Source organism: Amblyraja radiata, chromosome 26, assembly GCF_010909765.2.
Source record: "Amblyraja radiata isolate CabotCenter1 chromosome 26, sAmbRad1.1.pri, whole genome shotgun sequence".
NCBI classification, from domain to species: Eukaryota; Metazoa; Chordata; class Chondrichthyes; order Rajiformes; family Rajidae; genus Amblyraja; species Amblyraja radiata.
The window spans coordinates 19,117,448-19,132,968 of NC_045981.1; the positions used below are offsets into that span (position 1 = coordinate 19,117,448).

At 42.1% G+C, this 15,521-nt stretch overlaps 1 protein-coding gene across 2 annotated transcripts in view; it reads left to right on the top strand.

Moving 5' to 3' along the window:
- Positions 1-4,967: 4,967 nt before the first annotated feature.
- slc38a10 (solute carrier family 38 member 10) overlaps positions 4,968-15,521 on the top strand; it is a 106,393-nt gene continuing 95,839 nt past the window's right edge. The window contains exons 1-2 of one of the 2 annotated variants that reach the window (XM_033044378.1): positions 4,968-6,068; positions 15,379-15,496. In XM_033044378.1, coding sequence (XP_032900269.1) covers positions 5,979-6,068; positions 15,379-15,496 — 208 coding nt within the window. In that variant the 5' untranslated portion in view covers positions 4,968-5,978. The remainder of the gene's footprint in view (positions 6,069-15,378; positions 15,497-15,521) is intronic. The other variant, XM_033044379.1, reaches the window with a different exon arrangement.

The window sequence follows — 15,521 nt, forward strand, 5'->3', positions numbered from 1 at the left end:
ACTAGCTAACTGATGGAATAAGAACCATGATTGGTTATACTTAGCCATGTCATTTAACATTATTTGTATGGCTGCATTACACTCCACTTATAAATATTATACAGCTTTAGTAGGCAAACGTAATCAGTATTTATTATACTTTGTTTATGTGCATTCCAGAGTATTGGGGAAAGTTGATTAGTGAGGGCACTTTGTCATTGTGTTAATGTACTTATTGATTTTCTAAATACTCACGATTCTCCCGGGCTTTACTGAAATTGTTCGCTAGAGCTTTGAAAGAACTGGCTTTATGAGCAGTATATAGTTAAATTATGAAATTATACTATTTCATTTGCTTGTTGTGAAGACTGGGATTTGTTTAGGAATTAAATCAATTAGAGTCAACGTTTGATAAATAATTTTAAAACTCCAGTCAGTTCTACAGAAAGATTGATTCAGTGTAAAAAAATGAAGATTAGAAATGTCTGATCTAAGTTTGCTTAAGTTAAGTTAAGTTTGCTTAAGTTAAGTTAAGTTAAGTTAAGTTAAGTTAAGTTTGCTTTTGCTCAAACCCCTCAAAGGAAAGGACAAATTTACATATATATGGTGCTTTCATGCTGCTGAGGTACTTCAAGAACTGGAAAAAAACTTTGCAAACAGTGAAGAATATTGGCCACACCGTCACATCTAACAGTATTGCTGCTTCACAACTCCATTAATCTCGATGCAATCCTGAGCTCCAGTGCCGTTTATGAAGGAATTTGCACATTCTCCTTGTGACGTCGTGAGTTTCCTCTGGGTGCTCTGGTTTCCTCTCACATTCCAAAGACCTGCAGGTTAGTCGGTTAATTGGCTTCTGTAAATTGTCTCAGTTGTGTCACTGAATGGTAGAATCTGGGTGTGGAGGCGGAACGTTGTGGGAATGTGGGGAGAATAAATTATAGGGAAAATTAGCGTTGAGTAGGAGGCAACATTGACTCCATGGGTGAAAGGGCTTTGTTCAATATCTTACAGAAATATAGACATTTGCCACTGAAGTCTTGCATGAACAGTAACTGTGTAGTACTTTAGAGAAATCATATCTCATTCACACTTACTTTGTTACTAGGAGATATGTGAGAACACAGAAATAGAAGAAGGAGCAGCCCCTTAACCTGCTCGATATGAGCTACTTTTGAAAAACATGATTGATTTTTCACCCACTGGCATGGACATTATCGGAGAAGATTCTTAGGGGCAGGATTCATTTGTATTGGGCAGAACATGGCATTATTAGGGAAAGTCAGTATGCCTTTGTGCGGGGGAAGTTCGGTCTCACAACATAGAACATAGAACAATACAACACAGTAACAGGCCCTTCAGCCCACAATGTCTGTGCCGAACATGACGCCATGTTAAACTAACCTCCACTGTCTGCATGTGATCCATATCCCCCAATTTTCTGCAAATTCATGTTCCTATCTAAAAGCTTCTTGTGTAAACGTAACTATTATATCAGATTCCACCACCACTCCAGGCACCCACTGCTTTTAGTATGAAAAACTTGGCACAGCCACTGATACTCCATAGAAAAGAATCCAAGTTTGTCCGACCTCTCCTTACAGCGAATAGCCTCTAATCAGGGCAAATCTCTTCTGCACCCTCTCCAAAGCTGCCACATCCTTCCGACAATGGGAAGTCTAAATAAGATTGAATTTTTTGAGGAAGCAACAAAGATGATTGAGAAGTGTTGGGCAATGGACATTATCTACATGAACTTTAGTTAAATACTTGACAAGGCTCAACAGGTATTCTGACACAGAGGGTTAAGTTGCATAGGATCCACAATGAGTTAAGTTAGATACAAAATTGGTTTGGCCATAGAAGACATGAGTGGTGGTGGTGGGGTGTTTCTCTGACTGGAGACCTGTGACCAGTGGTGCTCCACAAGGATCTCTGCTGGGACCTGTTGAAAATCTGGACAGAGGAAAGGTGGATAGAGTTTATTTTTGTGTTGTGTGCAAATTTACTAATCAGCCCACCTCCATTTTCATCTCATATATATCAACAGAGCTCAAAATACTGATGTCCGCAGAACACTATTGATCACAGACCTTCATATCCATCACCACTACCATCTGTTTTCCGTGACCAAGCCAGTTTTGAATCCTATCTTATACCGTGCACCTTAATTTTTTTCATAATCCTATCATGTAGGATGTCGTCAAACGCTTTACTAAAGTCTATGTATACAACATCCAGTGTCCTACCCTCATCAAACACCATCATCGCCGGCTCAAAAGCTCACATGTTTGTAAGACATGAGATAGATACAAAATGCTGGAGTAACTCAGGCAGCATCTCTGGAGAGAAGGAATGGGTGACGTTTTGGGTCGAAACCCTTCTTAACCTAGTCACCTAGACCTGTTCCTAATAAATCTATGCTTCTCCAGATGTGAGTAGATCCGATCCCTTAGAGTTTTCTTTAATAATAAGCCACCACTGATGTAACGCTCACTGGCCTTTAATAAGCAGGTTTGTCCCTATTGCCCTTCTTAAATAAACGTACCACATTGTCAAGACCCCAGCAAACTCCACTCTAGCCTCTCCCATTAATCTGATATAGGTCTCATCAGATCCTTACGGACATCCTCCTTAATCTTCTTCAAGAGACCAACACCTCCTTCTTTCTATCAACATGGTATTGGGGGTTCAGTATTGATGTGGATTGAGAACTGGCTGGCAGACAGGAAGCAAAGAGTAGGAGTAAACGGGTCCTTTTCAGAATGGCAGGCAGTGACTAGTGGGGTACCGCAAGGCTCAGTGCTGGGACCCCAGCTATTTACAATCTATATATATGATCTGGATGAGGGAATTGAATGCAACATCTCCAAGTTTGCGGATGACACGAAGCTGGGGGGCAGTGTTAGCTGTGAGGACGATGCTAGGAGTCTGCAAGGTGACTTGGATAGGTTGGGCGAGTGGGCAAATGCATGGCAGATGTAGTGTAATGTGGATAAATGTGAGGTTATCCACTTTGGTGGCAAAAACAGGAAAGTAGACTTTTATCTGAATGGTGGCCGATTAGGAAAAGGGGAGATGCAACGAGACTTGGGTGTCATGGTACACCAGCCATTGAAAGTAGGAATGCAGGTGCAGCAGGCAGTGAAGAAAGCAAATGGTATGTTAGCATTCATAGCAAAAGGATTTGAGTATAAGAGCAGGGAGGTTCTTTTTTTTTTTTTTTTTTTTGAAAATATTTTTTATTGGAGATAGGTACATAACCTATTTACATCATTACAGTCTTACATTTTTAAATTGATAATATTGTCAATTATTATTACATTGTCTCCAATACCTTTTGCCTTTTTTTTTTTTAAACTAGATAGAACTAAAGAGATAGATGAAGTAAAGAAAGAAAAGAAAGAGAAGAAAAACAAAAACAAAAACAAACAAAACAACAACAAAAAAAAGAAGAAGAAAAAAAAAAAAAGGAAAAAGATAGTTAAAGAAGAATGGAAAAATTTATTAAAATAAAAAAAACTTCATTCGAGATATATTCGTACATTTCAGAGTATAGCATTTCATCCATTCTTTAGCCCGAGTGCTAGTCAGGTTCCTGTGCTGAACTATTCTGACCCTTTAAGTAATCAATAAAAGGAGACCATGTTCCAACGAATAATTCCTGTTTGTCCAACAGGGAAAATCTGATTCTTTCCATGATCATATCTAATGGCGGTGCAGGCTCGAAGGGCCGAATGGCCTACTCCTGCACCTATTTTCTATGTTTCTATGTAACATCCAAGAGCATTTGCATACTCTTCCCTTATCTCACTCTCTTCATGTCATTCTTTTGGAACTTTATACTTCTCCAGTGTCTCAAAATGATTGTGATGCATTTGAGACTGCATAGAGGTTATGCGAGATGGTGTTACTGAGGTAGGGAAGGGAGTTGTCCACAAACAGAAACATTGGAAATTGTGCTTCGATAGATCCTTGGGAACTGCTCGAGCTTATAGAAACATAGAAAATAGGTGCAGGAGTAGGCCATTCAGCCCTTCGAGCCTGCACCGCCATTCAATATGATCATGGCTGATCATCCAACTCAGTATCCCATCCCTGCCTTCTCTCCATACCCCCTGATCCCTTTAGCCACAAGGGCCACATCTAACTCCCTCTTAAGTATAGCCAATGAACTGGCCTCAACTACCTTCTGTGGCAGAGAATTCCACAGATTCACCACTCTCTGTGTAAAAAATGATTTTCTCGTCTCGGTACTAAAAGACTTCCCTCTTATCCTTAAACTGTGAAATGGGTCTTAGGATGGAAACAAGTGCAGGTAATGAAGAAACGAATGACTGCAGACTCTCGCGGCAGAATGATGGTGGTGAGATGCTTGTACAACCTCCAGCAACCACCTTCAACTAGCATCGCAACCGGCTTCGACTAAAAAATCACCGATTTTTAAAACGGCAGCCTATTTTTAGTCGCGGCAGGTTTTGAATTTTTTGAAATAATCGCCGGAACATGGAAGAGGCGGAAACCATTTTCCACCATTAGGTAGACTGACAAAAACCTCCGGGAACCGCACGGAAACCTTGGGTGGGGCGCAAAGTCTCCAGAGGTTTCCGTTCAGGTTTCCTAAGTGGGACAGGGGCATTAACAGCACAGCGGCAGCAGGCAGTTGATAGGACTGAGTCTGAAGAAGGGTTTCGGCCCGAAACGTCGCCTATTTCCTTCGCTCCATAGATGCTGCTGCACCCGCTGAGTTTCCCCAGCAATTTTGTGTACCAGTTGATAGGACTGTTGGGTTCTTTTGTAACTTTGTCAGCGCCAACAAAGTGTTTCACTGTACCTAGGTACCCTAGATGCACGTGACAATAAAGTATCATTCATTCATGTTTGGGTGGGACCAAAGATTATAGAGGAGCTCCTCTATAATCTTTGGGTGGGACCATCAGTAGGCGTCACAAGTCCTCCCGTCCACCAGGGCGGCGTTGTAGGTGCTGGAGCTGGGGGGGCAGCCCATCCCATCCCATGCTTGTTGTTAGTCGGGGACTTCCTGGAGACGGGAGTTGGGGGGGGAGGCGGCAGTGGAGTCATTAGGCGGTAACCCGGCGGTGGGCAGAAGTCTCCCGGTACTGGAGGGAGCAGGACCATTGTGGGCCGCAGAGGCTGGCGTTGAATCAGAGCGGCGCGATTGAGTGAGAGCTGTCGGTGTTGCCGAGGCGTCCGGGGCAGGTGAAGGTTGGCCCAGGTTGCGGCGGCGGCAGCGGCGGCGGCAACAGGCGCTGTCACTGGGGAGCTGAGCTGAGCCAGACCAGGCCGGGCCGGGCAGAGCTGAGCGACTGTTTGTAAACACAGAGCCGAGCTGCCGTGGCCAAGTCCACGCTGAGCTACCGCCACGTCACGGAAAGTCCTGCCAGCCGCCCCTCCACACCCCTTCCTGTTCCACATTTGCGTTTATTTTGCATACTTTTTATTTTCTAATTTGCTTATTGAAAAGAAACTTTCATATTTTTCCTTTGGCGAGCTTCACAGTCTTTATTTTATCTTTTTTTCAGTAGCTACTCATGATTGAATTATTTGGTATTTGCCACGTTATTTCCATCATGTTTTGACTAGTAAACCACTTTTACTGTTTGTGTAAAAGGCCAAAGCTGCAGGATTTGATGTCACAGTGCCGATGCTGTTCTAACTGAGGTTTTTGGGTGGAGTACCATCATTTATTTCCCTTCATGTCAAGTAGTTTTTTCTTTACGTCTCAGTAAGTTTTTTGAGAGCTATACAAGTTGTAATTATTTCAACTTATAGTTTGGACACTAGAATATTTTGTATCCCAATTTGTCTTAATATTTCAATATGGACATGATAGGCTGTTCTTTCCCCTTTGACACTTACTGACGCTCAACACGAATAATTTTGTCAGTAAAGGGAGGAATAATCTATAGTGGGTCAGCTTTTTTTTTCTTCAAATCTTGAGATTTTGTGTTACCTTCCCTGCACAAAACGAATTAAACATGACAGCGTCGAACTGGGGCCTCATCATGAACGTTGTGAACAGTATTGTGGGAGTCAGTGTACTCACCATGCCATTCTGCTTTAAACAGGTGAGTGGTGACGTGTTCTGTTCCAGCAGAGACATTATTCCTTTAGTTTGTTGAATATTAATAAAATGTGACAAACCATTCATAATTTAATTGTATATGATAGCAAATATGTTTCAGTCAGATGGCTGAGGTTTCATGATGGATTTGCAGATAGACACGCTGCAATACTTAAGCATTGTGCTGGAAGGAACTCCAGATGCTGGTTTACACCGAAGACAGACACAATGCTGGAGTAATTCAGCGGGTCAGGCAGCATATCTGGAAAAAAGGAATAGGTGGCGTTTCGGGTCGAGGCCATTCTTCAGACTCGACCTTGGTCTCGACCCGAAACGTCACCTAATTCTTTTCTCAGGGGATGCTGCCTGGCCTGCTGAGTTACTCCAACATTGTTTGTCTATCTTCGGTGTAAACCAACGATTGCAGTTCCTTTGTACACAAGTTTTGTAGATGATTTGCCCATATATGTTGAGGATCAGAAGAGGTCAATATGCCTTCATACACCCACACAAATCTTGTTTCCACCTATCACATGGCAGCCTCATCTCAACATTTCCCTGTGCCCTATTGTTGAATAATGAAGGACCCTGAAATATTGTTTAAATTGTTCAGTACATATAATTACTAGCAGTTTTTATTTGTTGTATTGTTACTGTAAATGTGAAAATTTGAAATTGTTGAAGTTACATAATTTAAATCCTGTGTTTATTGTTAACAGGGATGTTAGTTTCTAAAAACAATATGGTTTTTATCAGTGGCTGCATCAACTTAAAGTTGCCAGTCAGGTATCATGCCAACATTATCATATCAATGATTGCACTTTTCTTTTATCCATTCTTGTAAAAGTGAATGAATTGCTTTTTTTTTTAAACCAGAGTTAAGTTTAGTAATTGACCCAGGCCATTGGGCCCACCAAGTCCATGCTGATCATCAATCACCTCTTCACACTAGCTCTATGTTTTCCCACTTCTGCATTGATCAACTCCCTACATACTTGGAACAATTTACAGAGACCAATTAACCTACAAACCTGAGGGGTAACTTTTCACTCAGAGGAAAGGTGTTACATGGAACGAGTTGCCGGTGGAGATAGTTGAGGCCGATACTTTAATTCCATTTAAAAGACACTTGGGCAGATAAAATAAGTGGGTGCAAACTCCACACAGGATAGCTAGCATCCAAGGTCAGGATTGAACCCAGATCTCTGGCGCCATGAGGCAGTTGCTCTCCCAGCTGTGGCACTGCATGATGCAGAAGGGGCATTATTTAAAACAGGTGATTGTATTAAATTGCAATGTTTAAAGAATGCAGAAATATTTTTTTGAAATAATGATTTCTACTTAATGCAAAGAAAATTAATTGCATGGAATAAGTGGAATTATTGAGCCTAATTCAGATAAGTGTGAAAATCAGCTTTTTTTAATGTCAAACTAGGGCAGGACCTTCTCATTGAATAGGTAGGGCCCTGAGGAGCGTTGTAGAGTAGAGGAATCGAGAAAAACTAGTACACAAATTCCTGAAATTGTTGTCGTGGGAAGATAGGATAGTGAAGAAGGATTTTGGCTTGCTTGCCATCAGTCAGGGAATTGGGTGTAGAAGTTTGATATGTTACAGTTGACAAGATTGTGGTGGTGAGGCCACACGCGGTATTGTGATCAGTTTTGGTCACCCTACTACTATATGAAAGATGCCATTAAGCGGGAAAATTGCAGATAATTCATCTACCCTGGGAAGAGTCTGTACATTCACCTTATCTATTCCCCTTATGATTTTATACACTTCAGAGGTCATCTTTCAGTCTCTTGTGCTCTAAAGAATAAAGTCCGAGCTTAGCAAACTTTTGCCCGATAACTTGGGGTCTCGAGTCTTGGCAACGTCCTCAAAATTACTTGCCTTGGAGCACAAGAGACTGAAAGATGACCTTATGAAAGCACAAAATCTTGAGGGGAGTAAATAGGGTGAATGTACAGATGTTTTCCCAGGGTAGGGGAATCAAGAGCGAAGGAGTTTAGGGGAAAGGGAAGGGGAAAGGTTTCATAGGAATCTGATGGGAAACTTTTTCACACAGATGGTGATGGGTATATGGAACAAGCTGCCATGGGAAGTTGAAGCAAGTACAATATAAACTTTTAAAGGACATGAATAGTAAAGGGGTCTTAAGGGGTTGGACAGGCTAGATGCAGGAAGATTGTTCCCGATGTTGGGGAAGTTCAGAATAAGGGGTCACAGTTTAAGGATAAGGAGGAAATCTTTTAGGACCGAGATGAGGAAAACATTTTTCACACAGAGTGGTGAATCTGTGGAATTCTCTGCCACAGAAGGTAGTTGAGGCCAGTTAATTGGCTATATTTAAGAGGGAGTTAGATGTGGCCCTTGTGGCTAAAGGGATCAGGGGGTATAGAGAGAAGGCAGGTACAGGATACTAGTTGGATGATCAGCCATGATCATATTGAATGGCGGTGCAGGCTCGAAGGGCCGAATGGCCTACTACTGCACCTATTTTCTATGTTTCTATGTTTGTTTGTAAAGGTTTACAGGGATGCGGGCCAGGCATGGGCAAATGGGACATCTTAGTCAGCATGGACGAGTTGAGACGAAGAGCCTGTTTCTGTGCTCTATCACTCTATGATTATGACTCCAAGTGGTCAGGAACTGCAAGAGGGAATGTGAGAAATCGTAGAATTTGCTTACAACCCACTGTGGTCCAGTGGCTTTGGAGCAGCATTAAATAACAATAAAATAATTCAGCTAAACATCTGTAAGATTTGAATCCAATCTGTGTTTTTGAAGCCAGTCGCATTCTTATTTTGTGTGTACAGAAAGCTTAAAGGGCCTGTCCCACTGCAGGGACCTAATTTGCGAGTTTAGAAGAGTTTGCGCTCGACTCAAACTCGCAGCATGGTCGACACGTGGTCCTAGGAGGTCTATGTAACTCTCCTTCATGCTCGAGAGAAGTTCCCGCATATTCGAGGCCTCAGTTTGGTTGAGGAATATTTTTTAGCTTGCTTAAAACTGTCCGCAAGTAAAAATTGGTCGGCATGGAAAAAAATCGATATTTTTTACTTGTAGGTTTAGTCGAAGTAGGTCGGCATGTTATTCAAAGGCAGTCGAAGGTAGTCAGAGATAGTGATAGTATAGTCGAAGGTGGTCGGCTTCACTCTCCACTATTCTGTGTCCAATTTTCCCGAAGCTAGTCGAAGCTAGTCTTCAACATAGTCGAAGGAGGTCTTCAACATAGTCGAAGGAGGTCTTCAACATAGTCGAAGGAGGTCTTCAACATAGTCGAAGGAGGTCTTCAACATAGCCGAAGGAGGTCTTCAACATAGTCGAAGGAGGTCTTCAACATAGTCGAAGGAGGTCTTCAACATAGTCGAAGGAGGTCTTCAACATAGTCGAAGGAGGTCTTCTACATATTCGTAGGAGGTTCTCTATATAGTCGAAGGAGGTCCTAGGAGGTGTTCTACTTCGGCGATACAACAAGACCATGACACTTTTTTAAACTCTTCTAAACTCCCAAATTAGGTCCCCGCAGTGGGACAGGCCCTTAAAGCAGCAAATAAGGATTTGTACCTATTATCAGTAGTGTGGGACGGGGAACACCAGGTGAAATGGGCTCTTCAGGTTAGGAGAGAAGGGAGAATGAAGGTCACAATACAGTATAGTTAAAGACTTGGATAAAGTACATTCAGGGCAGTGCTTTGAGTTAATTACCACAAATTGAAAGGGGTGTTGGTTCAAACTAGTCAGTATTTTTCAGTTTGTTCACACGAAAAGAGCTTGGATGAGAAAATTAAGATTAAACTTGGTACATTTGTGATAATGTGAGTCCCGTAGGCCTTGAGAAGTTTTGATGTCCACTGAAAGTTAATGTCCACTGAAAAATCTTATTTTAGGCTTTTGAGCAATTTAATTGTTGGGTTATTTCACTTTGTAGCATTCTGTATGTTAAGTCAGACCTCGGGTTCAAGGTCCGCAGCAAACATTTGATATTTTGCTGAAAGTGTGTCTTTCTAATTGAATATATTCCCGTAATGGCCGCCTCGCCAACAGTCTGTCGTCCCTTCTCTGTTTTTGTTATTTTGAGTATGTCTTGAATGTATGTTTTATGTTGGGGGGGGGGGGGGGGGGGAAGGATCAGGGGAAACTTTTTTCAGCCACTTACCTTGACGGAGATGCGATTTTTCTCCGTGCCGCATCCTCCCCCCTGCGGCCTAAAAACTTGGTGCGGCCTTTCCTGGAGACTGGCCTAGAGCTTCAAGCCGCGACTTACCATTGTGGAGTGGGCGATCCTTTGCCCAGGATCACCAGCGAAGGTGCTCCGACTGCGGGGCCTGTGGACTTTAACACCGTGAAGCCGATGAGAAGAGGCTGACTCAGGAATGCCATGCCGCGGAGTGTTCCAATCTGTCCCGACGCCGGAGTTTCGATCATCCCGACGCGAGGGCTTCGGACATCGGACCGTCGGCAGCAGGCGACTGCGGAGGGTTCAAAGGCCCCGACCACAGGTGGACAAAAGAGGAAGATGACTGAACTTTATCACTGTGAGGAATGTGGATTCCACTGTGCTGGATCTTTATGTTGAATTTTATTTTATGTGGCTGTGTATATTATTGCTTTACACTTAGTATGGCTGTATGGTAACTCAAATTTCACTGTACCTTAATTGGTTAAGTGACTATAAATGCAAACTTAAACTTCTGTACTTGATTTAAATGTTGTAGAAATCATGGTACTAATTTGATGAGGAAGTTCTGTGTTTTGGCCGATATTCTCTCTTTTGCAAGCACCACATTATTTGGTTATTTTATGCATTGCTTTGCACAAGCAACGATCTTATGGTCTCCTGGCGCAGCAACTGCACATAAACGCAACTTATTATATGAGAACTTTTTGGGAGGTTTCTGTGATGCGCAATAAACAGTATGTAAAAATACATTCCTTTTTCTTGCATGTTAATGATGAGATTAGTTTATAGCCTTCCAAACATCCCCTGATGTCTATAATTATATTGAAATTTGTCCACTTAAAATGGAGACGCAAGAAACTGCAGATGCTGGATTCTTGAAAAAGATTCTTCAGTCTGAAGAAATATCCCGACATGAAATGTTGTATACCCATTTTCTACTACAGTTGCTGCCTGACCTGCTGAGTTTATCTAGCAGTTTGCTTTGGAATAGTTTTTCAAGAAAATAATCTGTGGTGCAATTCATTCTAAATGGCATTGTTTGACCTATTTGGAACTTTGGAGCGATTCCCTGGTATCATAATGTTGCTGGTATGGCTGAACTGTCCATGCCACAGGTATTTACTTTGGGTTTTATTCCAAATTTCATTGAAGATATATTCCCGAACCCTCAAATTTATCAAATTTAAACTTGCTAAACACAGAATTTTCCTCCTTATTTTATAAAGTTTTAAAAGTAAAAGTGTTCTGGGAATATAATCAAGGTGTATCAGTAACGTAAACTCCTTTCATGGTTTATAGACTTGGATAATGTTTCATTTCACTATCTCAGCCATCTTTTTTTATTGTTAATGCAGTTGCCATTACGGTTGTATATTGCCTCGCTGGTATTTCACAGACTTTATCTTGCCATCTGGCTTCAGCTCGCATGACAAAAAGAGTATTTTACTGAAAACTAATCTGTGTTCCTTTGTATCCATAGAAAGGGTAATTCTACTGAAAAGTGGTACCAACGAGTTTCTGTTTTGTTAAACATAAGATCCTCGGTATTCAAGAGAATTGCATTTTCATTGTCTCTAATCCATTCCAGCATGGTTTCTATTTGCCTTTTAAGCCCATGAGCAACACAAGCCTTCCCCAATGTAGACAGTTTTAGTGACTCTTTCAGAAGATTCTAAATAAGAAAAAGATTTTGGCATTTGTGGCCACCTTTTTCCATTGTGCCCTGTTGACTAATGTTATATATGAGCAAGAAATAGCATGATGTGTCATTGTGGATCTTATTTTAAACTTCAGCAGGCGGGAGGATTGAAGGGTGTGCGGGGTGTGGTTTGAGCAATTATTTTGAGGTCAACCAATTCTGTATGCCAGGATTGACCCAAAAACAGACTAAATTATCCACAGAACATTTGGAATTCCCGATTGCTGCTTGGATTGTCTCTCTGCTTTGTTAGGCAAATCTGGTCTTCACGCTCCATCATCACTTCATCCTTTGAGTTAAACCTGCATAAATCTAGAGCCCAGCCTGATGGTTGGTCTAGTTCTGCAATTGCATCTACAGTTGTGCATTTATTAAAAATAAAATTCTTAGACTTGTTTACTTCACAATTTCTCTCCCATGTAGATGGAAAGGGTTAGGTGAAGGTCTTGTCATTTGACTTGCAGCCTGGTTGTGCCAGACCTGCAATGTTAGAATAGGAATGCAGATGGTAATTTATGAAGTCTGCATGAATATATACTTGGATGTTGACCTTGAGAGATTGTGGCGGCTGCTACCATAAAGTGCAGAACTTGCAGTATTCAAAAATAGACAGTGTTGGAGTAACTCAGGGGGTCAGGCAGCATCTCTGGAGAACACGGATAGGTGATGTTTTGGGTCGGGACCTTTCTTCAGATTGATTGTGGTCGGGGGGGCGGGGAGAGAGGTGGGGGGAGGATAAAGCATGGTCAGTGATAGGTGGGAAGGTAGCCACAGAATGCTGGAGTAACTCAGCGGGATGGGATAGGCAGCATCTTTGGAGAGAAGGAATGGGTGGCGTTAAGGAATGGGTTAACCAATTGGTGCATGTGACAATAAATGTCTCTTGTCTTGTCTCTTGCCTATCCCGCTGAGTTACTCCAGCATTTAGTGTCTACCTTTGATTTAAACCAGCATCTGCAGTTCTCTCCTACAGTGATAGGTGGATACAGGTGATGGGGGGGGGGGGGGGGGGTGATAGGCAGATGATTGGACAAAGGCCAGAGATGAAAAGACAAAAAGTGCGAGATAAGGTTAGGAGAGGCGTGAATTGTGAAACCAGAGGAAGGAATGTGGGTGGAAGGTGACAGAGGGGGGGGGGGGGGAGAGAAATGCAAAGCCAGGAGAGGTGGTATTGAAAAATAGATTTCAGTAGAGCTCCCTTATACTTTAAATCTCCACCTTACATAGGTTTTTGTCATGCCCCATTCTGCCAGTAAACACCTGAAAATAAGGATGTTCATCAAGGAGTAGAGATGTCATATAATTTATCTGCCAAGCAGGACATTTTCTAATTTTCTGTTTTAATTTTGGATTTCCATTGTCCACAGTCTTTTTAATAGTCAGAACTATTTAAGAACTACTGACTTTTGGGATGTGCACCTTGAAATTGTGCTCTTTGACAGGATTCCATTTGTGCCACATGATCTTCAATTTGTTCTGTTTTCCTTGTTCGTTCTGATGAAAGTGCATTGAAAGCATTTTAATTATTCTAACATCTAACAATTTTTTCCTTTGCTTCATGAATGCAGTTTCTTTTAATTTTTTTATTAAACATTGAAAAATAGGTGCCAGAGTAGGCCATTCGGCCCTTCGAGCCAGTACCGCCGCCCAATATCATCATGGCTGATCATCAAAATTCAGTACCCCATTCCTGCTTTCCCCCCATATCCCTTGATTCCTTTAGCCCCAAGAGCTAAATCTTGAAAACATCCAGTGAACTGGCCTCCACTGCCTTCTGTGGCAGATAATTCCACAGATTCACAACTCTCTGGGTGAAGAAGTTTTTCCTCATCTCAGTCCCAATTCTTAAACTGTGAAGAAGGTTCTAGACTCTCCCAACATCAGGAACATTTTACCTGTTTTTCTTTCTTACCATTGCATCTGACTCACCCTTGGCTAAATGGCAGAAAAACCAGCATATTGGACTTCAAAACACCACTTTTATAATAGTAACTAGGAAATTACTCAAAAAAAGAAAATGGATTTGTACAACTGGTTTTGCTTGATTTCATTTTTTCAAGGATTACTATGAAATTCATGTTTAAATGTCTGATGGCTGTAACATTCTACTATGGCACACGGTATTGGGGGTTCAGTATTGATGTGGATAGAGAACTGGCTGGCAGACAGGAAGTAAAGAGTAGGAGTAAACGGGTCCTTTTCACAATGGCAGGCAGTGACTAGTGGGGTACCGCAAGGCTCAGTTCTGGGACCCCAGCTATTTACGATATATAATGATTTGGACGAGGGAATTGAATGCAACATCTCCAAGTTTGCGGATGACACGAAGCTGGGGGGCAGTGTTAGCTGTGAGGAGGATGCTAGGAGGCTGCAAGGTGATTTGGATAGGCTGGGTGAGTGGGCAAATGCATGGCAGATGCAGTATAATGTGGATAAATGTGAGGTTATCCACTTTGGTGGCAAAAACAGGAAAGTAGATTATTATCTGAATGGTGGCCGATTAGGAAAGGGGGAGATGCAACGTGACCTGGGTGTCATGGTACACCAGTCATTAAAAGTAGGCATGCAGGTGCAGCAGGCAGTGAAGAAGGCGAATGGTATGTTAGCATTCATAGCAAAAGGATTTGAGTATAGGAGCAGGGAGGTTCTACTGCAGTTGTACAGGGTCTTGGTGAGACCACACCTGGAGTATTGCGTACAGTTTTGGTCTCCTAATCTGAGGAAAGACATTCTTGCCATAGAGGGAGTACAGAGAAGGTTCACCAGACCGATTCCTGGGATGTCAGGACTTTCATATGAAGAAAGACTGGATAGACTCGGTTTGTACTCGCTAGAATTTAGAAGATTGAGGGGGGATCTTATAGAAACTTACAAAATTCTTAAGGGGTTGGACAGGCTAGATGCAGGAAGATTGTTCCCGATGTTGGGGAAGTCCAGAACAAGGGGGTCACAGTTTAAAGATAAGGGGGAAATCTTTTAGGACCGAGATGAGGAAAGCTTTTTTCACACAGAGAGTGGTGAATCTCTGGAATTCTCTGCCGCAGAAGGTAGTTGAGGCCAGTTCATTGGCTATATTTAAGAGGGAGTTAGATGTGGCCCTTGTGGCTAAAGGGATCAGGGGGTATGGAGAGAAGGCAGGGATGGGATACTGAGTTGGATGATCAGCCATGATCATATTGAATGGCAGTGCAGGCTCGAAGGGCCGAATGACCTACTCCTGCACCTATTTTCTATGTTTCTATGTGATGTTTAGGTCACGTTCAAAATAATTTCAGCACGAGGCAGACACCACAGCACTACTGAACTAAATTATTGATAACTGCACTAAAATTGTTAATGCATTTTCTGTATGGATCAATTATTTTGTGGTTCATAAGCATGCTGGTGGCTTGTTCTTACTAAAATTGATTTATTTTTTAACCCTACAGTGTGGTATTGCATTGGGTGTCGTGCTGCTCCTCTTCTGCTCCTGGATGACTCACCAGTCCTGTATGTTCCTGGTGAAGGTAGCAAATACTAGTAAACGAAGAACTTATGCAGGTCTTGGTAAGTCATGTTTGAACAGTACTGA